Source organism: Bacidia gigantensis (assembly GCF_019456465.1).
Source record: "Bacidia gigantensis strain McMullin 20006 chromosome Unknown contig_180, whole genome shotgun sequence".
NCBI classification, from domain to species: Eukaryota; Fungi; Ascomycota; class Lecanoromycetes; order Lecanorales; family Ramalinaceae; genus Bacidia; species Bacidia gigantensis.
This window is the reverse complement of record NW_025408596.1, coordinates 1,509,064-1,532,403: the sequence shown is the minus strand read 5'-3', so window position 1 is coordinate 1,532,403 and position 23,340 is coordinate 1,509,064. Positions and strand designations below refer to the sequence as shown.

General features: G+C 50.0%; 7 protein-coding genes across 7 annotated transcripts; 4 read left to right on the top strand and 3 right to left on the bottom strand.

Annotated features, from left to right (window-relative positions):
• Positions 1 to 5,633: 5,633 nt before the first annotated feature.
• On the top strand, positions 5,634 to 7,290 carry OLE1 (stearoyl-CoA 9-desaturase; the record flags this gene model as incomplete). The annotated part of the gene is given in 4 exon segments (XM_044811905.1): positions 5,634 to 6,169; positions 6,303 to 6,633; positions 6,683 to 7,126; positions 7,141 to 7,290. The coding sequence occupies 4 exon segments, from the start codon at positions 5,634 to 5,636 to the stop codon at positions 7,288 to 7,290; spliced, it is 1,461 nt and encodes a 486-aa protein (XP_044671038.1).
• Positions 7,291 to 7,850: 560 nt separating this feature from the next.
• On the bottom strand, positions 7,851 to 9,288 carry KY384_003386 (uncharacterized protein; the record flags this gene model as incomplete). The annotated part of the gene is made up of 3 exons (XM_044811904.1): positions 7,851 to 8,896; positions 8,993 to 9,076; positions 9,144 to 9,288. 3 exons carry the CDS (start codon positions 9,286 to 9,288, stop codon positions 7,851 to 7,853), a joined length of 1,275 nt encoding a protein of 424 aa, XP_044671037.1.
• A 297-nt stretch (positions 9,289 to 9,585) lies between these two features.
• KY384_003385 (uncharacterized protein) lies at positions 9,586 to 10,301 on the top strand (the record flags this gene model as incomplete). Its single annotated transcript, XM_044811903.1, has 3 exons — positions 9,586 to 9,820; positions 9,889 to 10,055; positions 10,122 to 10,301. The coding sequence occupies 3 exons, from the start codon at positions 9,586 to 9,588 to the stop codon at positions 10,299 to 10,301; spliced, it is 582 nt and encodes a 193-aa protein (XP_044671036.1).
• A 302-nt stretch (positions 10,302 to 10,603) lies between these two features.
• Positions 10,604 to 12,379, top strand: GDI1 (Rab GDP dissociation inhibitor alpha; the record flags this gene model as incomplete). Its single annotated transcript, XM_044811902.1, has 7 exons — positions 10,604 to 10,649; positions 10,702 to 10,726; positions 10,784 to 10,843; positions 10,893 to 10,920; positions 10,969 to 11,314; positions 11,370 to 11,924; positions 12,033 to 12,379. The coding sequence occupies 7 exons, from the start codon at positions 10,604 to 10,606 to the stop codon at positions 12,377 to 12,379; spliced, it is 1,407 nt and encodes a 468-aa protein (XP_044671035.1).
• A 246-nt stretch (positions 12,380 to 12,625) lies between these two features.
• Positions 12,626 to 13,464, bottom strand: KY384_003383 (uncharacterized protein; the record flags this gene model as incomplete). Its single annotated transcript, XM_044811901.1, has 2 exons — positions 12,626 to 13,251; positions 13,335 to 13,464. The coding sequence occupies 2 exons, from the start codon at positions 13,462 to 13,464 to the stop codon at positions 12,626 to 12,628; spliced, it is 756 nt and encodes a 251-aa protein (XP_044671034.1).
• Positions 13,465 to 14,747: 1,283 nt separating this feature from the next.
• On the top strand, positions 14,748 to 16,339 carry KY384_003382 (uncharacterized protein; the record flags this gene model as incomplete). Its single annotated transcript, XM_044811900.1, has 4 exons — positions 14,748 to 15,538; positions 15,603 to 15,806; positions 15,934 to 16,078; positions 16,271 to 16,339. 4 exons carry the CDS (start codon positions 14,748 to 14,750, stop codon positions 16,337 to 16,339), a joined length of 1,209 nt encoding a protein of 402 aa, XP_044671033.1.
• Positions 16,340 to 17,501: 1,162 nt separating this feature from the next.
• On the bottom strand, positions 17,502 to 20,339 carry KY384_003381 (uncharacterized protein; the record flags this gene model as incomplete). Its single annotated transcript, XM_044811899.1, has 1 exon — positions 17,502 to 20,339. One exon carries the CDS (start codon positions 20,337 to 20,339, stop codon positions 17,502 to 17,504), a length of 2,838 nt encoding a protein of 945 aa, XP_044671032.1.
• Positions 20,340 to 23,340: the final 3,001 nt, after the last annotated feature.

Below are 23,340 nucleotides of genomic sequence, written 5' to 3'. Positions count from 1 at the left end.
TATTTGACTTACGGTTGAGAAGTCAGGCCACCGCTACATGTAGAACTTCTGGTAGGAGGCTCCACCATTGGAAACACTAAATTCTCCAAGCTTTAGGAGGGGAAACGTTCAATTCGTAGGTATACGTGGATCTCGGAGCTTTTGGACCATCTTGCGCAGCGACTAAAAGGGACAAAACATATGTATCGCGTTGGTATACTCGCTTGCTTCAGGGTTAATTGACTTTGATTTCTGCGTAAGAAACTCGGGCAATAATGAGAATCATCATGGTGAAAGGCGTCGAAGGTGCATTTAGGCCCCTGTGCAAGACTTGATAAGCATAGTTCGTGCCAGAAACAGTCTATCCAGCTGCTCAGCTGAATTAAATCATGTGGCCAAGTGTCTATCGAGCAATGATAGCAGATATCGGTCTTCTGCTTATTTGACAGGTCGAAGCAGCAAGACGAGCCAAGCGCAAGAGACATAGAACTTATCAAATCCCTCATACTGCGACCGATGTCGCTTTGGCATTACCTGCGGTGTCCTTTGATAAAGATTGTGTATATCACAGTAAGATAACATAATTGTGTGAAGGCATCAAGCAGGCAAAAGTCAACAATTTCCTGTGACTTACGCCTTCCTGGCTTACTTAGAATGGAGACCATGATGCCCAGCAGGCTGAAGGAATTACCAAAAGGATCAGAGTAGTAAAAATTAGGTGATATCCGCCGAGAACACATCCATATCTTGTCCAGGTGGCTTCTGTAGCGGCATTTATGCCGGTCACCTAAAGCCCATGATAAAGTTGGCATGGCCTTTCTGTGGCAAGGGCAATTGCGTTTAGGATCACCCAAGAGCCGCAACCGTGATCGTTCTCTGCGACATGTTTTCTTCTCTGCAACAAACGATTGACTGCATTGAACTCGCGCACTTCGCCATGGGAAGTGTGCAATTCTATTGCTGCCCACACACATACTAAGCGATCAGATCTTTGCTGGATCACACTCTGATCGAGCTGTACGAAGTCACTCGCCTATGCTTCGTTCCAATTTTCTGATCAGGACGCGAAACAGCAGCCAGAGAAAATCCAACCCGACGCAAATTGATAATGCCATCAGCGTCGAAATCGGAAGAGTCGATCCTCACTTCGAGTGCAATTGTATATCCAAGAGTCTTGCTGGTATCGTCTCTAGACGACAGAGCGTTGCCTAAAAGTGGATGTTCTGCTCTTCTTTTACTATTCTTTATTCTATAAGCCAGATGCTAGATATACTGATAAATGATTCCCGGGAATTTAGACCGGTTTTTTAGAACTGTGAAATCGGGTTGCTGTTTCTAAAGAACATTGTCATTTTAGAAGACGACATCGGAATAATGATGCACGACAGCCAAAGTGCGAGCACATTCAAGGAAGACCTGTTTCAATAGAACAAATGAGCAGACCGGCGTGGTGGACTAGGGCAATAATATTATCGTCAGGGTCAATTATAACTGATGCGTTCTTTAATGGAAGCAACCAAATGCTCTCAAAGTCTGACTGACTTCGTCAGCCACAGCAAGGGGGCACTTCCGACCCAAACGACCCATAATATGCTTAAATCCCCATTGATCTCAGCTGAAGCCGCGAGGGGTTGCCAAAATTCGACGAATAAGGCTGCTGTACTTGGCTGTCTATGTGAGGCATCTTCCGAAGTCACGTACGTTTCTTGCGGACAAGCTTTGCACACTATTGCTGATGTTGCTACTGCTGTAGCTGTCGCTGTTTCTGTCGATGTTGTTTTTGTTACTGTTATTGTTGTTGCTGCTACTGCGCGTCCGCACAAATATATTCAACGAGAGACATAGATCTTTTGGGGGATCTTACACACTTGCTGACCGCAGTACAACATTTTGAGTCCGACTTGTGGTGTCTCAGCTTCTTCCACGACTCACTAAGCTCCCAGCTTCCATTGAGCATGTCTGGGAAGTTGGTTGGGTAGATGTCAAAGACGTGCCCAAAGAACAAGAAAGAGTCCCATCGCCATGCCTGTGAGTCAGTAAGAATGAACACTGGGACCAACACCAGAATGTTAGCCAAAGTTGAGACTCCTGGCTCCAAATTCGGAGAGGAACACTTCGGGGTAATAAGAAAGCGTGATCCAATCTGTGAAAGACGACAGAAGACCACACGATGTCGTTTTCAAGACGCGACTGGTATACTTTGTATGGGTAGGTGTTTCCCCAAAAGCATGAATCTCACCAAAATTCGATGCCATTAGTAAAAGCGAATTTATCAGCGCCATCGAGTCCTTTTGTTTCTGTACACGAGGTAATGTGCGTGAATGTGCCAATTGCGGCCGACCATACACCGATCATTAGCCCTCGAATAGCCTTTCTTGTGTGAAATTTGTCGGTGCATAGTGGACTTCAGGTTTGCCACAGACTTAGCTCTATGCACTTCTACCTTCTTCAGTAGTCTGAGCAGTGGAGAAAGACTGACGGTGTATTAGTAACAAAATGAAAGTGTAGGCATGAACGAAAACAAGAGCATTGATGCTGAGGGTATATGGGACTGTGGCGATATGAGGGGCAGGAGTTTACCCAAAGCTGGAAGACGCGGCATCCTACGCGAGAACTCTGAAAGAGCTGGAGGGCTAGCTAGCTGATCGGAAGATGATGCTCATAAATAGAGACGGTAATGATACGAGGGGCACAAGTCTACCCACAGTTGGAGGACGCGGCATTCTGTGTGAGATCTCTAAGAGTTCTGCATGTTTGTATTGTCTATTAGAAGACGGCAACAACTCTATATATTTAAGATGAGAAAAGAGCTGCATCTAGAAGAGTGGTAGGGGAATTGTCTTGCTCATGATGACTGTCGATGTACATAAAGGTGTCTCACCTTCAACTAGTAGTTGTGGTGGATTGTGGAAGAAATTGAGCAAGGAACATGACACGGCGGAGATGGATAGAAAAGCTTGTAAATGCCGGCATAGTCGGTTTTGCATCAGTGCTTAGCTTGTCATGAATTGTCGTGATAAAGCAAAGAGAAAGGCATGGTCAGTCTTGAGTCACACGAGGAAGACCTTCATTTTACTTTTAAGGAACGTGGAATCAATATGTCTTGGTATGTAGCAAGAACATTCTTCTATGACAAAGGGGTTATTCAGAGGGTATGATGGAAGAGAGCAGAGTATGATCAAAGCTGCCTGTAGGTTTTTGGATGTTTAAGAAAGAAAGAAAAGCCAGGAAGTTGTGGAGGTAGAAGCTCCTTTTAAGGTGAGCATTTTGCTAGCGCCGGAGCTAGTGAACGTGAACGATTCCATCATTGAATCGGCTCGCGTGAAGAGCCTCTGGATACACGCTTCTTTCGCAGAAACCAAAACGTGGCTTTTATCTGCCTACTTCACATTAGCGATCGCATGCGTCATTTCGACACCTGAGCATTTGCCACGGCAGCCGTTTGAGCATTCCCCAAATTTGGCGCAATATACCCACTGGCAACTTCGATGTCGCCTCTCTCCGTATTCTTGACTCGGAAATTAGTACTCGTGCATTGATAATCACGCCACCAATCTGCCAGTCCTCCTAAAATCGCAGATAGATCGCTCCATTTTATCAGAGCTCGTCCGCCAGGGCCGCTGTTCTGGAAGAAGAGGGTGGCGCTGCCGTCAGTCCAGTGGACCGTCTCTTCTTCTAAGTCCGAATCTCCGTCGTTGTCGTAGGCTTGCTCGGCGACTTCTTCGAACGCGGAGACGATGAGTGTGAAGAGAGCGCCGAGTGAGATCGCGCCGTCGTAATTGAACAGTTCGAGATTCAGGCGAGAATCAAAAATTGGCCAAATGATGGGTTCTCTTGAAAGAAAATTAGTATAATGTGAAATCAATTATTTTCCGAGGGGATCATCGTACTGGTTGGACCTGTTCGTGGCTGCAAAACTTTGTGAGACCGACGAAGTGTGGGTGGAAGGGGGATGTGGATTAGAGAAGACAGGAGCTCTATTCTTCAAGTGTGAGCTACGTGGAGTCCGCGACAATGATTTTGACGTAGATAGGTTGAGGAACATAAAGTACACAGCTAGTGAAGCAAGAAAGCTGCGCATCATTCAACTATACAATCATTGATTACAGTGCCGAAGGAGGCAAAATATTCACGTCCAGTAATCAATCAATCTGCGAGGGGCGTTGATAGTCTTCACCGATCTGATGCACGGACAGCTCTGTGCACGGGGTGTTCACCCGCAAAGCCGCTGCCAGATGCGCGCCGCACAGCCTGACATTCCCCAAAATCGAGAATAGTACTCGATGACGGCTCAGCACGTGTGTCACATATTAAGACTTTTGGACTCCATGGCCAGGGTGGTGTGGTCAAGGCACCTCGAAGTTCATTCCAAGGAAAATTACTGACTGTGTGCAGGTGGCATGTAAGGTCGTCGGGGCTTTAAAGGGCCATTTCAAAGAAGGAAAACTCCTGCATCGCAGTCTGCTTGTAATTACAACCCTCTGAGAATGGGCTTCTCCTAATGAAGAGGTCGTTGAAGTTTCCAGCACCAGCAGAAGGGTTTAGTCAAGCGATAAGAGAGGGATTAGCGCCCTCGACACATCGCATGTCACGTGGCCAGCTCTGGACGAAATCAAAACAATATTTTGCTGGGAAAGAAGTGTGTTCATGGCATGTGTGAGACGATTCGAAACGCGTCTCGGCCAGTTCAGAGGTAGCCTCAGCTAACAATTGCCGATTCTTTCATCTTGTCCACGAGGGTCATCAGCGGTAATCCCAGCCGCATCCGTACGAATCGATGTTGCTGAGAGGACTCCGATGTTTTTACATATTCAACCGAAATGTCACGGAACCTTTTCGTTCTGCTGAGCGCGCTAGAATTGAGGAAATAGAAGTGGAAAGACTTGCCGACACACTATACGTTAGACATGTAGTGTCGCGGCCCGAAGATTCGATGTGTGATGACGTAGTTTTTCAATACCGACGCTTATGCAGGGGCAGAGTACCTCAACGACTCGATGGTTCCTGCTTCTAGATTCCTTACACCTCTGGAGATAGTTCCAGAGGTCATAGGTGTATCGCAATACTGGCTATACACGCCAGAGCTTCAAATGATTCATCTCGACCTCTACACCCATGAGAGAAAGCCCTCGAGCCATAGGCGGTCTATATTAGTCTAGAACCAAAGTTACTAGTGGCATCACATTGCTCAACAAAATCCTCAACGTCAACAATTGCACAATTCTGGCTAAATCAACGAATAGCGAAAATATGCGCTGAATCAGATCTCCAGACACTGTGCCAGCCCATTGCCATCGTGGCCTTTCTCACGCTATGATTGTGCACCATGACACCTGCGAACGCACCCTGCGCGTGATTGCACCCTTTGCACCCTTCTGCTGAACAACGAACGCCTCATCCATGCTTTCCCCAACATTTACCACCTTTTCCCGCGCCTATTCACCACCAGGCTGCCATCCCGCGGCTCCCAACCAATCCTGCCCTTCATTATTGACTTTCTGGCTTCGGCGCCTCTGATATCAACCCCAACCCCAACCACGCTACACTGCTCCACCTAAATTCCCAACGTCTTCCACACACTGTTCTGCCATCATACCCCCCTCCCCTCTCTCCTCTTACGCTCCATCGACCTCATACTACACATCCATCTCATCATGCCTTCAAGTCAACCGACTGCTGGCCATCTGGCTGTGCAGCCTCAATACCTTTCCTCACAACCATCTGCAGCAGCAGCAAAGTCGGAGCCAAACCGAAACCCAAAATACAACCCCAAACAGCCACACATCACAGACACCAAAATCTCAAGAAAGAATTGGCATAAGCACGTCAACTGGCTCAATGTCACTCTCATTGTGAGTGCTCCAGCCGTTGTTGAGAGGGGCACATGGCTAATGGAGAAACAGGTCATCGTCCCAATGCTTGGGCTCCTCACTGCCATATGGACCCCTCTGAAGTGGCAGACAGCCATCTTTGCCATCATTTACTATTACTTCTCCGGCCTGGGCATCACAGCTGGCTATCATAGACTATGGGCACACTCAAGCTACTCAGCAACCCTCCCACTTCGCGTATTCCTTGCCCTAACAGGCGCCGGTGCTGTTGAGGGTAGCGTGAGGTGGTGGGCGAGGGATCATAGGGCTCATCATCGGTTTGTTCTGCCATACGAATGCTGGAAAGCGTCGCTGACACGGTATCTACTATAGCTACACGGATACCGACAAGGACCCTTACTCCGTCCGCAAGGGTCTCCTGTACTCCCACTTTGGGTACGCTACTTTCAAAGCATTACACGTGTGAAACATAGGACTGACTGAATATGGTAGATGGATGGTGATGAAGCAGAATCCCCGCCGTATCGGCCGCACCGATATCAGCGACCTGAATGAAGATCCTGTCGTCGTATGGCAACATCGCCACTACCTCAAGATCGTCATCTTCATGGGCTTGATTCTCCCCACAATCTTCTGCGGCCTCCTCTGGAACGATTTCAAGGGCGGCTTTGTCTACGCGGGCATCCTCCGCATCTTCTTCGTCCAGCAAGCCACCTTCTGCGTCAACTCTCTCGCCCACTGGCTCGGCGACCAGCCATTTGACGACAGAAACTCACCCCGTGACCACGTTCTCACGGCTCTCGTAACACTAGGCGAAGGCTATGTACGACCCCCCACCCTCCCACAATCCTCATTAGCTAACCAAACCCCAGCACAACTTCCACCACGAATTCCCCTCCGACTACCGCAACGCCCTTGACTGGTGGCAATACGACCCCACAAAATGGAGCATCTACCTCTGGAAACAAATGGGCCTCGCTTTCGACCTCAAACAATTCCGCGCCAACGAAATCGAAAAAGGCCGCGTGCAGCAACAACAAAAGAAACTCGATCTCAAACGCTCAAAGCTCGATTGGGGCGTCCCGCTGAACCAACTCCCCGTCCTAGAATGGGACGACTACAAAGACCAAACCAACAACGGACGCTCTCTCATCGCCGTGGCGGGCGTCGTCCACGACGTCACCAACTTCATCAAAGACCACCCTGGCGGCAAAGCGATGATCTCGTCTGGCATCGGCAAAGACGCGACGGCGATGTTCAACGGGGGTGTGTACACGCACTCGAACGCGGCGCATAATCTGTTGAGTACGATGAGAGTTGGTGTTATCAGGGGGGCTGCGAGGTCGAGATCTGGAAGCGCGCGCAGAAGGAGAATAAGGACGTGCAGTATAGTGTTGATGGACAGGGGCAGAAGATCATCAGGGCGGGGAATCAGCCGACGAAGATTGAGGAGCCTGCCGGTACTGCGGGGGCTGCTTGAGTGCGGTGTTTGAGCTTTGGCTGGCAAAGATGAATAGGGAGGGGGGGGGCGGTCTACAGCAGTAATATTCTATCACGATCGTTATGAACATGGAATTCGATCACGGGAAAGCTTGCAGACGTGCTGAATCACGCGTCACGCTTTAGTGTGGAGTACACACTTGGCCGGCTGGTTATATTATCGATGTACATAGACTTGCGTCAGCTATATTATAGAGCGCACAATACCCCTTTCAAAAACAGGAACATGGCGTGGGCAAGGAGCGATGAGCTATGGTTACAGAATCATGCTCTTAGCAACCAATAAATAAAGATCAGAATGTTGCAGACTCAGCGATTCTAATTTTCGAAGTCAACGTGCAGCGTTTTCTCATCATTGAACGGTTTAGAAAGGCGGTAAGTGAAAGCTCTCGCAGCACGTTCCTTCAAAATATTGCTCTCATTATCCAGCTCGGTGATGTTGCACCTATGGCTTATCACATCGCCACCGTCCGTCCGCTACTAGATCTATCCCAAGCAGCAGAACTGCTCTAACCGAAATCCACCACCCCTCTCCAGCAGCTACACGCCCAAAGCGTAATTAACACTGAGTCTCCATTCCTCGAGCTTCAAGCCTCGTCCGATGAAAACGATCTTACCCTCCCCATCTTTGCTCGCATCCCTTTCCAATATGACGATCTCAAAAACTTCACGTACGCCTTGAATCATTACTTCCCCTCCCGCTTTCAGCCCTGCAAGCCCCTTCGTTCTGTGTACTTCGAAGTCCCCTTTTACTGGCTCACCATCCTCATCCTCATCGGTCGCGAACGGCGGCGGTAGCACGTTCGCCCAGAGGATGCAGCGCAGCCAATCCTCTAATCTCTCGATTCCTGTTTTGCTGAGCACGGGCAGCGGGAGGGTGATGGTGGAGATGGTGGGGTCGAGGTGTGCGTGCTTGCCTGCCGCCGGGTTGGTGGGGAGGGAAGAGATTTTGTCGTAAGCGTGGAGGTTGAGGAGGGCGCCTTCGAGGTTTGGAGGGACGGAGAAGGTCGTGTGGGTAAGGGGGGCGAGGGCGTTGATGGAGCGGATGCGGGATTCGATTGCTTCGATGTCGACGGAGGGGGAGGAGAGGGTGTCGATCTTGTTGAGGAGGATCGCGTCCGCGGTGGAGAGTTGGAGGTGCGCTACTGTTTCGTGCTTTGCGTCATCTTTCTCGCTGTCTTTTGGGTTGTCGGAACTGGTGGGGCGCTGGGCAGTGGCTAGATGGTCGGGATTGGGCTGATCGAGGTTCCGTGATAGGTTTCCTGCGTCTACGACACAAATTACGCCGTCGAGGTAGAGAGAAGAGCCCAGGGCGTCATCGAGCCAGAAGAGGGGAATTATGCCGCCTGGGTCTGCGAGTCCGCTTGTCTCGAGTACGATGTAGTCGAAGGGCTTCTCGCCGGGTGTGGAGGAGTGTTTGGCGAGGAGGGCCTCGATAGCTGCAACACCGGTATCTTTGACACTGCAGCAGATGCAGCCATTGCCGAGCTCGAGGAAGTCGATGGCGAGTGGTTGGTCTGTGGAAGTAGAGGAGGGGTTTTTGACATTTATGGCGCGCCGTTCAATGGTTGTTGTGTCGCCAAATTCTGTAAGAGACGTGAGTCAGTCAACTCAGGGGGGATGTGAATACAGGAAAGATACGGGGGAAGTGTATGAGGCGAATGGCATAGGTACCCACCAACCATTCAGTATCACGGCTATTTTCTTGCCGTGTTCGGCTTGCAGGATATGATTCACAAGGGTGGTCTTGCCAGATCCAAGGTAGCCTGCCAACAATACCATCAGCTCTCGGAGTATCTAAGGGATATACTGGAAGAGATGTGCTTTTCCTACCAGTAATGATTGTCAGAGGCACCTTCGAGAGGGACAGGTCCGACATTTGAGCTGCGACACTATCAGATGCCAACCGCGTTGTTCCAGAGCTGATCGAAGCAGCGTCTTCGACAAGCTCTGGAGGAGATTCCATTTCGAAATCCATGATGCGAAATATGTTTACGGAGTTGCGCGAGGGGTGGAATTCAACATTAATCATAAAGTTCCGACTCGGAAGCAATTCCGCCGGATTTTTCAGGAACTGCAAATTCGACAGCTACTGCTCCTGATTATAATATCAGTGAACATGGCTTTTGCACGCTCGGTACTTCGAAGCATACAGCAGACATCTTCCATATGCAGTCGCGACCTACCTCCCTCGTTTCTAGCTCCAGCGCTCGCCCAATGGGGTGGGTACCAAATCTCAACATCTCGAACGCTCTCAACCTCTGCCCCTCTCCTAATGAGAAGATACAAGCGCGACAATAATCCAGAACGTGGAGTCTCTCCAATGCGTCGAAGAGGATTCAAGAAGCCTCTAAGCATTAGATCAAAAGTCAGGGTTGCAGGCCTACCAAAGCCAGTCTTAGATCCAGAAAGGAGGTCGAGGATTGAGGTAGATCCGAACCATGGGTTATGGGGATTCTTCAATGAAAAGAAGGAACTTTTGACACCGCCTGACGTAGAAGCCTCACATGGTATGAGCTCTTGCCAGGCTGATTGCGTTAGGCCCTGAAAGCAAAATGCTAATTCATTTGGCTTACAGGTCGAGCATGGTATTCAGATGAGCTCCGGCATAAGTCTTGGGAGGATCTACACTCCGTATGGTGGATGTGCTGTAGAGAGCGCAACCGGCTAGCCACCGAGTCTGCAGAGAGACAGAGATTGAGGATCAAACAGGGGAATGCTGAAGCCCATGCACGGGATCTGACTGTGAGTCCGCTCCCTGACAAACAGAGTTTGGTATTGAGGATGCTTTGCTGATTTCATGGCTTGCAGCTACGAAGAACAATGAAATCAATCAAGTGGGCTTTGACGGAACGGTACTACGCATGGGAGGGCGCACGAGCGCTCGCCGAGAAAGATCCGGAGGTGGATATGGATGCTGCAGACTTGGAACAACCGATATATGGACCTATGACTAAGCAAGTGAGTCAAGGTGGTCGGGATGACCGTTGACCAAATGCTGTTGAAAGCATGAGGAAAGGAGTTCATAAATCTAGCGATGACGATATTCTACTGCATCGAAGGTGATCAATCATTGTACATTGTCCATAATTGATTGACCAAGACTCAAGGTCTTGAATGTCAACATTTGTCCATGAGTTTCTGCAGCGAACACCTCCATGCTGATCTGTTCCACAATGATTGCCCGGCACTCGGTTATATCCCCTTGAAATCCGTGTCTTCTGCCTGTGACGTCGAATCATTGAAGCGACTAGTTGTCTTGCCTCAACGTGTATATTATCAAAGTCGCAATCATGGACGAGATAGCTACCGAATATGACGTTGTCGTGTTAGGAACAGGTGCGCTGGATAGCTTTGTGCAATTGATACATGATGTACTAAGCCTCGACAGGTCTGACGGAATGTGTTCTTTCCGGGTACACTTCTGCTCAAGCAGACACTGCCTGACAACGGTGCTGATCATGGCATCCTAGCGTAATGAGCGTCAAAGGCAAGAAGGTGCTGCACATAGATCGAAATGACCATTACGGAGGGTCAGCAAATAAGTTGCGGAAGGACAAAGCGCGTGCTAACATGTTGTAGAGAGGCAGCCTCTGTTAACATCGAGGCTGTGAGTCTATCTATGGCAAATCTGCAGCATATCTGATTGGGTTTCCAGCTCTTCAAAAAGTATGGTAATTACAGCAAAGGCGAGGAGCCATGGAAAAAGTACGGTCGAGTCAATGACTGGAATATCGATCTGGTACCCAAGTTTCTCATGTCAAACGGCGAATTGACGAACATTCTTGTCTCCACGGATGTCACACGGTATCTCGAGTTTAAGCAGATTGCGGGTAGCTACGTACAGCAAGGAAGCGGGACCAGAGCGACTGTTGCAAAAGTGCCATCAGACGCTGGGGAAGCACTCAGATCGCCGCTCATGGGCCTATTCGAGAAGAGAAGGGCAAAAAAATTCCTGGAATGGGTTGGAGCCTTCAAAGAAGATGACCCAGCATCTTACAACGGTTCAGACGATCCTTATGTTACGAAATGGACTTAGGAGATGCTAACTGGTGTAAGGTCTCGATCTCAATAGGTGTACAATGAGAGAAGTCTATGACAAGTTCGGCCTAGAGCCGTCGACGCGAGACTTCATAGGTCATGCAATGGCTCTTTACCAAACGGATGGGTACATCAACGAGAAGGGCGCCGCTAAAGAGACCGTACAACGGATCAGGCTCTACGTCAATTCAATGGCTCGATATGGGAAATCACCATACATATACCCACTATATGGCCTAGGCGAGCTACCTCAAGGATTTGCCCGACTTTCAGCTATTTACGGTGGAACATATATGCTCAATACTAACATCGACGAGATTGAGACAGATGAGAAGGGTAAGGTCTCAGGAATCAAAGCCACGATGAGGGAAAGAAGCGAAGACGCCGACGGAATGAAGTTTTCGACCAAAACCAAGAAAATACTTGGAGACCCATCGTATTTCTCTGGCAAAGTCCAAGTGACAGGCCACCTCCTCAAAGCCATCTGCATCCTCACCCACCCAGTCGCAAATACCGACAATAATGACTCCGTTCAGCTCATCATCCCTCAATCACAAGTCGGCCGGAAACATGGTAGGACTTACTCTAATTTTCGCTTACTTTTCCTTCCAAGTCATCGAACCCCTTGATTCGTTCTCTCCCGCACATCTTATAGGACACCACACTAACCCCCAAATCCAGACATATATATCGCAATCGTCTCCTCCGCTCATAACGTCTGTCCCAAAGGCTACTATATCGCCATCGTCTCCACCATTGCCGAAGGCTCCGCAAATCATCACCTAGAGCTCCAACCCGGCTTCGACCGGCTCGGCAAGATCGAGGAGAAGTTTCAGGGCCCACCAATCCCCTTGTACGAACCACTAGAGAGTGGTATGAATGACCAAATTTTTATCAGTAAGAGTTACGATGCGACTAGTCACTTTGAGACGACGACAGACGATGTGAGAGACATTTATAGAAGGGCGGCAGGGGAGGAATTGGTCGTTGATGGATTGAGGGGAGAGAATCTCGTAGCGCAAGAGTAATTGTACGGGGTATGGAGCGACTGTCATTGTTTTGTATGCGTGCTGGCAATGCGTGGATATTTTCCATATATTCAAACCTCTGCACCTCCACATCCTGGCGCGTCTGCTGGCGGTATTGCTGACTTTCTTGCCCAACTAACAAGGCATAGATTCATCAAACCTCGATAGAAATCGACGAACGCGAACGCTGACATTCCTAACTAGATAAGGGGTATATTTGCCTCAGGTCAAAGCTGAAGCAACAAGTCACTCATTGTCCTCCTCCTTCTCCTCGACCTTTACCATTGTTGAAACAGAGTCCGAGCTATTACTTCTCGGCAAGCTACTGTGCGAAGGAACATTGCTATCTTGATCTGTCTGCGAACTTGTAGAAGTCGCATCCGTAGCCTCAGGCTCATTAACCACAGGCGACTCCTTTGCCTCTGCAGTCTTTGAAATAGCAGCAAGCGGTCCACCTTTTCCTTCCAGGGCATTGCCTTCAGGCATGACAGTTGGCTTTTCTTTCGCTGGACTATGCTCCCCTTTCTCCTCCTCGTCCTCCTGAATAGGAGCAATCGCACTGCCTACACTAGGCGTAGCTTTATGCCTCCGTTGGGTGGTCGTTGTCTCCCTAGCACCAACTCTCTCCTCTTCACTACCCTCCGTCTTCACTCTTTTCTCCGGACTCCGGGGTCTCGCTCTCTGCTCCCCTTCCTCATCCTCTTCACCCTCTTCTCCACCCTCCGCCTCTCTCGGAATAGTGTAATTTTCCTCAGGAATCAACCCATATACATCACAAACAGTCTTATACAACACATACAGCCCCTCCCGTCCCTCTACCTCCAAGAAAACACCCCGATGCTGAAACCACGCATGCGCAAAAATCCGATAGACTCTTCTAATGATATTCGTCAATTGCCTCACCCCACCCTGCACGCCCCTCCCCCTTGCCCCTCAACTCCAAGCGTCAGCCTACTTGGAAAGTGCTTCTGGCTCGTGAGGATGTAGGCTGCCCAGTCAAGCGTATGGCATGAGTAGTCAATCGCGCAGCATGGTTTCGGAGGCTCGTGGACGGCGCAGAGGTATTGCCATTCTGAGGCGCGCATTTCAGGACAGGTGGAGGCGGAGCAGGGTGGGGTTTCGCGAAAGAAGGAGACGATGAGGTCGTTGGCGTGTAGGACGAGGAAGCGGGTTAGTTCGTAGAGCCAAAGGGAGCGGTCGACGCTTGGAGGTGGTGTGGCAATATCGAGGGCCGTAGACGCGGTGATGGGCTGGGTTGTTGAGGGAGAGTTAGGAGAGCGCGTGTGGTGCGTGTGGAGGGCTTTGAGGTGTTCTTGGAGCTGGAAGGGGGAGTCGAGCTGGTGGATGTTAGGGCAATGATTGGTGGATGGAGTGAGGGGACGCACTTCACTTAGAGGGACGAGCGGTGGGCCGGAGATCATGTCTGCTGCTCTTGTTCCTGGCCGTATCCTTCTGAGTGACTGAGGGTCAGATTTGGAGGAGTCAGGAGCTGAGACGGCGGGCATGCCGGGGGATTTGGGTGGTAGTTGAACTTCCGGAAAGGGAGGAGGGCTAGGTAGGCGAGGTGAGGTCGCAGGCGATCTACTGCCAACAGCTGCTGCCATGATGAGCAAGGCTTTGGCGTTTTCTATGCTGTATGAGAGATCTAGAATGATTTAAACGTTTTGATGCTCTGGCGGAGCGATTCCGCCAGGAACCTCCGCCTTCACTAGCACACATCCAAATTCAATTCATAGAGCTTAGTACATCATCCTCCGAGACTCGTAGCTGTCTGCTACCTATCCCAGGCCACCATGAATCGTCAAGGCAAGTCTCCGCAAATCTCTCACATGATTTGTTCCCACGTCCAGCGTTTGAAGCATCCTCACCACCTACCTTGTGGCCTTGTCAAGAACACTGCTTTACAACACTCCAGTACGAGGATTTCTATACTATACTGATCATCCATAGAAAACGTTCGACCGGGTGCACAAACACTACGCTTTCCAGGTTACACAGGACAACCTCCCCAGGGTCGAACAGGCAATCTGGGATCAGGAAGATTACAAAATACTTCAAAGCTGGGTACAGAAATATCTGTCTGTCTAGCCAGCTGAATGGCTGATCAGAGTGAGAGATGAAGGTAATGGGACAGGTGCAAATTGGGGCTTTGGCGCGCCAACGAACGGGATATCGGGTCTCACGAACACGCAATCAAGGCAGGCTGGTACCGGGTCAACGAGCTTTGCTAGGACTATAGGAGGGAGCCACTCCGCTACACCTTTAGATCCCAGGTGAGTAGATTTCATTAACATCAACATCAACACCAGCATCAACATCCATCATGACCAGGGGAGGAGGAAGAGGAAGAAGACAGAAACGTTATCTCATGACCTTTCCCAGAGAAGCTGACGATGAAAGTGAATTCCCCTCCCTCTCTGGCAATTCACAGCCGCAATTTGGAAGTACGAGCAACCCAATATGGCAAAGACCAACGCAACAGACTGCCGTTCAACGCCCGCCGCAACAATCACATGCAAACGCGGGGCAGGCACACCCCCAAGCAAATCCACAACACCCCGCTTCCCCCTCGAATGAGGACATGTTCGTTGGACCATCACACCTACAAGGGTCGCTAGATGACTATCGACAAGCAGGTCAGAACCAAATGACCTCACGGCAGCCTCCGAGTCAGAGTGTTGACGAATTTCCTCCACTAGGCAGAAACGGAACAGAGGGGCATGACTCTGATCAGCGAGGGGCATTTGGCGCTTTCAACTCCCAAAACGCCTTCTCTTCGCAACAAGATGGTACACAACCACGACAAGGTCTACCCTTAGGCTTCGGTAATCCCACAGATAGTACGCGGTCATCTTCAGTAGTCGAACGAACCATATCCCCATCCTCCTCAAATCGCCCGAGCCAAAGCGCAGCCAATAACCTCTCCACACTCCTTTCTGGCTTCAACCCCGGCCGGTCATCCTCCGCAAACACACAGCAGCAGCCAATTCCCGACTCCGACAATCGAATATCAGACCAGAAGGTCGAAGAGATGAGCGACAGAGATCGATATGGTCTTGCAGGGCTATTAGCAAGAATAAACAGCGACGATCCGATGGTGGCAAGTATGGCGAGGGGGCAAGATTTGACAACGCTGGGTTTAAACCTGAATTCTTCCGAGTAAGTTGTACCAGAGCAAACCCACCTACTCCCTGTTGCAGTATATCTGACCTATCAAAACCAGTCCATTATGGCCAACCTGGAACGGTCCCTTCGCAGATGCCAACTCACGACCGCTCCAGCCTGACTTCACCCTTCCTGAATGCTACACCGTGACCAACGTACACCAAGTTCGAAACAAACTCCCCAGCTTCTCGGACGAAACGCTATTTTGGATATTCTATACGCAGCCGCGGGATGTGATCCAAGAACTTGCGGCGTCTGAGTTGTACGTTCCCCTTTCCCTACCCCCTTTTCCCTCCCCCATCTCTCGCTTCCCCCAATTCTTTCCCTCCTCTTGCTTTCCTCAGAGTCTCCCCACTCGCATCCCATGCATATTCTAATGGCGTGGATAGGACAAACCGTAACTGGCGCTTCCACAAATCCATCCAGATGTGGTTGACGAAAGACATCACGCTCCCAGAACCGCAGCGGCTGACAGAGGACCGCGAGAGCGGTAGCTACGTCTTCTTCAACCATCTGCGGTGGGAGAAAGTTAGGGTTAGTCTCCCTTTTCCCCTGCTCGCCCCTTTCTTACTTCCTATCCCTCCCCTTTCTCACTTCTTTACGCAACTTCTGTACCATCCTCCCTACTCAGTCATCATTTCCCGTCCACCCTACCCTTTTCTCGACATCCATCACCTTCCCTTTGCATGAACACAATGTAGAAGCTAACCATCCTGAAATGAGCAGAGAACAGATTTCATGCTCGAATACCACGAATTAGCGCCCACGTCAGGGCGGATGAATGGGGGTGGCTGAATGTGCGAATTGTATCGAGAGGTGCATGGGCAGGGGTAGTTGAGAGGTGACGGTGGGGGAGAGAGGTAAATGGTGATGGAGGAAGACTTATAACTATCATTACAACCTCATGCTTCTCACTTTTCCCCCGGTAGTGCAACTGTTGCCTACATACCCACCTACCTACTATCTACATTACCCTGTTCCCCAACCCCTCCCAATCCTCATCCTCGTTCAATTCCTTATCCACCCTTTCTTTTCCATCCCCCTTTTACCTTCCCATGCCCTTCTCCTTCTCATTGGAAGTGCCAACGCACGATCATATCAGGCAACGTGTCGGGCCATGAGATGCGGTAGGTTTCACTGAGGGCTAGACTTCCTTTTGATCTCTTATGGATTGGAGAGACTATATAGTCAAAGTAGGCTATATATACCTGACTTGTAGGATTGTAGAATTGTAAATTGAAGATAGTAAGGTAAAGTAGTAATATATATCCCATCAAGAAAGAAAATATATATATATATATATATGAAGAACCCAACCCTCGCTCGCTAGCTCCCTTGTCGAAATTGTAGTAGTTGTGACGGTCATGCTCATATATCATCTCATCAGATGGGTCATTGGCGTGTATAGTATAGTCCTCGCATGATCTTCATATTCATACCCACATTCATATTCATGAAACTTCGCTTCTCCCCCCTTCTTTCCCCCTCCTCCTCCCCTGGTATCCTCCTCATTCCTTCGCCGGTTCACAGAATTTTGATAGAGAGAAAAGAGGTACTGGACTGTTCTGTGGACTGGGTTCTGCTTAGTACTGTCAATCCGTTCATGGTTGGGTCTGTTGTTCCCATCCTATCCCGTTCTGCTGCTGTATCGTATCGTATCGTATCGTAGTCTCGCTCGCTGAAGTGCCGAGGAAAAAGACAAAGAAGGAAAGAACAACGCCATGAGATGCCACCTGCAAATGAGAAAATGGGGGGTGAGGGCGTCCTGTTTTGCCACCCCCAACCCCAGCTTACTGTCGTCAACCTTCTGTGCTCGGTCTCTCTGTTTGACACTTATCTTACTTACTCGTCGTAATTATTAGTGATATCACATCGTTGATCATTCAGAAGCGGCTGCTGTCATTGTCCGTGCAAGTGGCTTGCCTGCAAGGACATCTCACGACCCAGGCCTTTCACTTCATCCTCCCTTCTCCATAGACTGATTGTCTTCACCCTGTTCTCCTGGTCCATCTGCCCCACCCAAACCACCTGCACCTCCCGACCCACCCTCAGAAAGCTCGCCCATCAAGCTCATCTTCGCCAGATCATCAGTGATGCCGCTCCGATGGGCTCGTTCCTTGAAACTTAGACCTTCGCCGATACCGACAAGGTGCATGTCTGCGAGGCCGGAGTCTGTGTGTTCGATGCTTTGGGTGGGGTAGGTGGTGGATAGCGGGAGGGATTTGTGATTGTCGTTGTTGAGAGCGGGGCTGGTGTTTGTGTCGGGTTTCGGAGATGGCGGGGCGTCTGCGTATCTGACTTGTTTGGTACGGATTGTTTGGTCTTGCGGGATGGATGCGGTGATGGTGCTTAATGTATGCGCTGGAAGGGGGGCAGGAGCAGGGATGGTAGGCGGATCGTCGCCTGTGTCTGCGATGCCGGAGTCGACGTGGGAGAAATGGCGGTCGGCGTAGTAGACACTACGTCTACGATTCGTAGGTGCGGCTGGCAACGATAGCAGCGGGGGGTTCTCGCTTTCAGGTGAGAGGGGCTCAAGAGTTGAAGGGTGGATGAGGTAGGGATCCTGGCCATTGGTGATAGCGTCCCACGAGGCTGAAGCGGTTGGGGTAAGGGGGATGAAGTCTTCAGTGGCATCTTGGAAATTATTATGATGATCCGAGTCCGAATGAATGCTCCTGCGAGGTGACTGTTCTTTTGTTGGAAGGACGGGAGCTTCTTGGGTGGTGTCGCTTTTGCTAGTTCCTCCCAACGTTGATTGATCACGACTGTACGCTTGGGACGAGGTCTGCGGGTCCATAGAGCTATGCGTGTCTGTGTTCACGGGTGCTGTGAGAAGGCCAGGAGAGGTAGAGGTACCATTCGTGTACTCTTGTTCTGTTTGTTGAGCGGTCGCAGCGATCATATCGGTGTATTTAGGCCCTTTATTGTCAGGGCTTCCACTAGAGTCTTTTGGACGGCGTGGAACAGAAGTAGTGACTTCCCCGGATGGGTCAGCTTTGGCATTCTCTTCTATTTCAGGAATTTTTGCGTATGCTCTGGATGTGCTGCCAGTGACAACAGCCGTGGAGGGAATCTGTGTAGCAGGCTTGAGTTCCGGCATCATATCCATGTCTTCTTCTGACACAATGACGGATGCCGGGAACTCCTTCAGCAATTCCTGTGCCGACTTTCGCATCACAGGATCAGCGTTCAGGCAGCTCTCGACCAAACCTCGAAAGTAGCCGGGGATATCTTCTGCAGCATTGTCTAAAGTCAAAGGCCTTGGCTGCCGTTCTGGTTCGTCGTCCTCCATTGCCAAAGCCCAAAGGACCATCCCCAGCTGGAAAAGATCTGACTTCAAGCCGATAAACATTGTGATTCTTTGCCCGCTTTCTATCAGCTTAGCGATTTCCGGCGGTTCCCAGCCCACAGGACATCCTCTACGGTTGATATCAATGATCTGAGCTTCATCATTACCGTCAATGACAATGTTTGAAAGCGTAAAGTCTCCCTGAACGAAGCCTGCTTCATGGATTTCGGAAAGGCCCTTAATGATCTGCCTAGCCCAGCGTTCACGTCGCTGCCAGGGGAGGTTCGATTGATTGTCGTATATGATGTCGATAAGAGCGTTTTTCTCAGCATACGCAATTACAAGGCCTTTGACGCAAGCTTCATCATCGCTTAATACGAGCCCTTTGAGCTCAATTACGTGAGACGCGTTGGTCAAATTACTCAAAGCATTGACTTCGTATAGGAACTCGTCGACGGAATCAGGACCGGGAATCTCCTTCTTGATCCATGTGTTGCCCCCCACATTGACCTTGTAGACAAAGCCAGACATGTGTTCAATGAAATGAAGTTCGCTTTCTCTGAACTTCTTGATATGAGGTAGGTGACTGATAGCCCGCGTAGGTGGATATTGAATTATTTCATTCACATCCTCCGTGACATGAACATGGAGTCTCTCGTCTCTTGTCTCCAGTTTCAGATTCGTGACAGTATTGTAGAATTGTATGTCAGTCAAGCTAGCCCTCAAGGCCTCATACACCCTCGCGCTCTTCTCCCTCTGACTGCCCATGATTTGCAGATCAGCCTCCAGTGAGTCGACTTCTGCATTGCGATAATCGCACGAGACGGTGACGCGTCTCCATTTCTGAGGCGTCTCCGCGTAAGTGACGAAGAATTTCTCGCGCGGGGATTTGTCGCGGAAGTGCATTGACAAGTTGAGGATCCATTTTTGTTCCAATTCGATGCGTATCTCCTCGTCGAGCGTTCTACTGGTGCCGTCTGATTGCTGGGAAGCCCCGTCATCATCTAGGTCGTCCGGTCTTTGCATCGGAGGTGGGGGTGGTGGAGGTGGAATCTGATCAAGGTCATCGTAATTAGTATTTGCAAAGTCATCTCGCTGTATTCGGCTCTCTATTGTCGGGAAGGCATCGCAGTGGTATCCCAAGTCCGGTGCCGAGGTTTCTCTCTTTGGCTTCTTCGGAGGTTTGGGGGAGCTGCTCAAAGCCCGAACGCGTGAAAGCTCTCGAGGCTTCTGTATTGGAGATGCAGTTGGCTGGAGATTCTTCCTCTGTTCGTCTTGCTGTCTCTTGAATGTAGTCGATCTTGGTATTCCCACTCCCACTTTTCTAGAGATTCTTCTTCCCAGGCCTGGCCGCAAGGGGGTTTGTGGGGGGGTATCGGGTTTTTGGCTGTCATTGCTCGGTGTTGTCTGCTGTTCTCTCTTTAATTTCCTCAGCCAATCCCACAACCTCTGCTTCTGATCAACTTGATGTGCCTCGTGCTCTTCGATCTCGATATCGTACGACATTGGGGGCGGCGTAGGGGGTGTAGCAATGGCGGAGAGGGCCATAGGGTGTCGGGCGATATCAAGGATTCGAGATCATCAATTGTGGTTCTCAATTGGACGGGACGAATATGCAAGATGGTTATGCAAGTACCCAGAGTACTCGACGTGTCAAGTGGTAAGGAGCTTTCGGTCAACGAAACGATTGATGTGGGATTGAAGTTTGGGTGGTGGTACAGAACGAATGATGGAGCGGTGGAGGCTTCTTTGGAATAGCATGCGGTGGTAAATATATACAGCGAAGAGGATGACTAGGAAATGATTTGGTGCCTCGCGGCGGGTCGGTCTAGTAGTATAAAGCAAAAGGGGAACGGTGAGGGCATCAAATAATCATGCTTAGTCGGTGGTGAATATAGCAGGGGGAGGTACGGGGTCATTTCTGCGCCCGCGTAGTGTCGTGGTCTCCTCCTCTCGGTGCGCCTCGGAAGGTTCGCACTTGGCGCGGAGCTTTAGGGGGTTAATGCGCGGGTGCCCGATGCCTGAGTAGCCCACCCTAGAGCCAACGCATGTGCAAGGAAAGGATGGTTCTATCCTCGATATCTACTCGTACCTCAGGCAGATTGCATCATCATCCTCCAACGCCATTCAATTGACTCCAATTGATTACTTCCACTGACTCAGCTGCCTCAGACTCTATTCAGGTCCGGGCTCTACTAGAAGCACCATCTTGCGACACGCCCCAATGATGAAGGGCTGTGATGGGGCTGGCCTGTTGTCTTACTCATGGCATATTCCCTCTCCGTTCAGCTCCACAGCTGCATTCCTACGCTTTCCGAGACCGTCATCCTTCACGACAACATAAATAGGGGAGACGCGGCTTCGCGAACATGTCATATGCTTTCGAAGAGATGCACGCCCAAAGGAGCATATCGCGATGCAGCATGCCTGTCCGTTGCCCCCCCGCATTATACATGCATGCATCGTGACAGCCATTCGAGATATTGATCTCATCCGTCTGGCAATCCTGCCATTGGTTGCTCCGATCAATGCCCTCCCTTGATCTTCTCCACGCTTCTGTGCGCCCTCCCACATCGAGTCCGAGTTCGCAGCGCGGGGGTTAGATCAAGGCCCGTGAACGGGTTGCTTCCAGGGCCGTGCATTAGTTCCCCTTCACCGTGCGTGGGAAGGTGAAGGGACGCACTCACCGGCTCTCAATTGACTTTCCGCCAGTTGACGTGGCAGGCTCGTGGCCATATATGTTCCTGCCTCCTCCTTTGTTGCTTCACTTCCATTTGGTAGCTTATTGTCTGCTGCATCTGTCGCTTCTGCCCTTTCCCCTTAGGCCTCCTTTAGGCATCTGCCTGGTTTGACGCTTGTTGACGCTTGTTGGGGCACTGCTTGATGGATGGTTCATGCCATGTGCGTCCATCTGTATGGTCGGCCCGTTGTGCTTAGCCTGAGGATTCCTACATTTGGTTGCCGTAAAGGTTCACCGTTGCGATAGTGCTGTTGCTTCATCTGAAGACGTACCGGGGCAGGCTAGATGCCCAAAACCTCCTCTTGGGCGTTGGAGACGCTGTCTTTCCTACTCAAGATATAGATATTGCCTTCTCAATCTCATTGGTGAAACCTTCACCGCACCGATCTTACTTGTACCGAGTACACGAGGAGAGGTGGCCAATGAGCGTCTTGCCGAGCCTCCATTTCGACCATGATGCGATGTCGGCATTCAAAATGCTGTTGCTCTGGTTGACACTTGCGCGGTGTCACAAAGTTGTGCAGAGGCAAGCATGAAGTCATAACCTTGTGGTGAAGGGCCAATCTTTTCAGAAAAATGACCCGGGGTTTATTCTTGGAAGTATCGAAAGGTGGTCACAACGTGCGCATTCCCTGTGAGATGGTAGTATGAGAAATGGAAAACGATGAGCAGCGACCACATCAGATCATCGATCATCATGGCACACGGTGTGCTCAACATCGGGTCGCCACAAAGATGGAGTACCTTCTCTTCAAAATTCACCCTGAAAGTCATCATTAGGCTTGAACGGGATTTACAAGCGCTGGATTGAGTCAGCGTCGGGGGAAAGATCGGCGAGTCTTGATTGCTCGGTATTGAGTGGCAATCGTTAGCCAGCCTATGATCTCAAGTCACTGCCCAAAGAGCGGCTGAGAAAGGGTGTGTGAGAGCCCCAATGATAAGAGCACGGCAGATCTCAAAGTCTTCAAAGAGAGCGATAGAATTTGATTGAGTCCATCACTTTAAGACCAATGATGTCTGAAGTTGTGATTTGTATGGTGGCTCTGGAAACCCAGTACCACAGGCTTTGCTGCCGATTGCGGGTGGAGAATTGCTCACTACCCAATTCAATGAAGGCTCCTGGCGGCTATCCTGTTGTGACCAGCATCTATTTGATAGAACGTGAATTGGTTGGTGCAGCATAAGCTTCATTTCTGTCTATCAATTTGCTCGAGGGTCCTTTGATGCCCTGGCAGAAAGCACTGTTCAAAAACTGCTGAGGAAACGATTTGGCGTACAAACCCGATGTATTGTGCAATAGATGAAAGGAACAGCCGAAATTTTGATACGCTCTAATTTTCTTGTATCTATGTTATAATGCTCTAGGCTCGAGGAGATAAGTATGATATACAGTATGGTTTTTTTTTTTGGTAAATGATCATCTACACATTCGCAATTCCGTTCTTCATATTACCACAATGTAGCCTAAGCTGACAATCATCAAAAATCCGTTATCTGTCTTTCCAATGGCCATGGTTAAATGTGTCCCAAGTCTGATAGAGTCCTAATGCTCGAATTTCTCAACGTGGTGACCCATTCCTGGGGGCCCAAGTCCTCTCACCTGTCACATCTTTCGCCCGTGTCTGTAATGTCTGCTGCGGATATGATGGAGGGGCTCGATGCACCAGGTCCTAGATCAACATATGCTCTACCATCTTTGTCGTGTCTCCAAGGGCATTCATTTCATCCATCGAGGAGGCTACACTTCCAAAGTCCCATGCGAGCCTG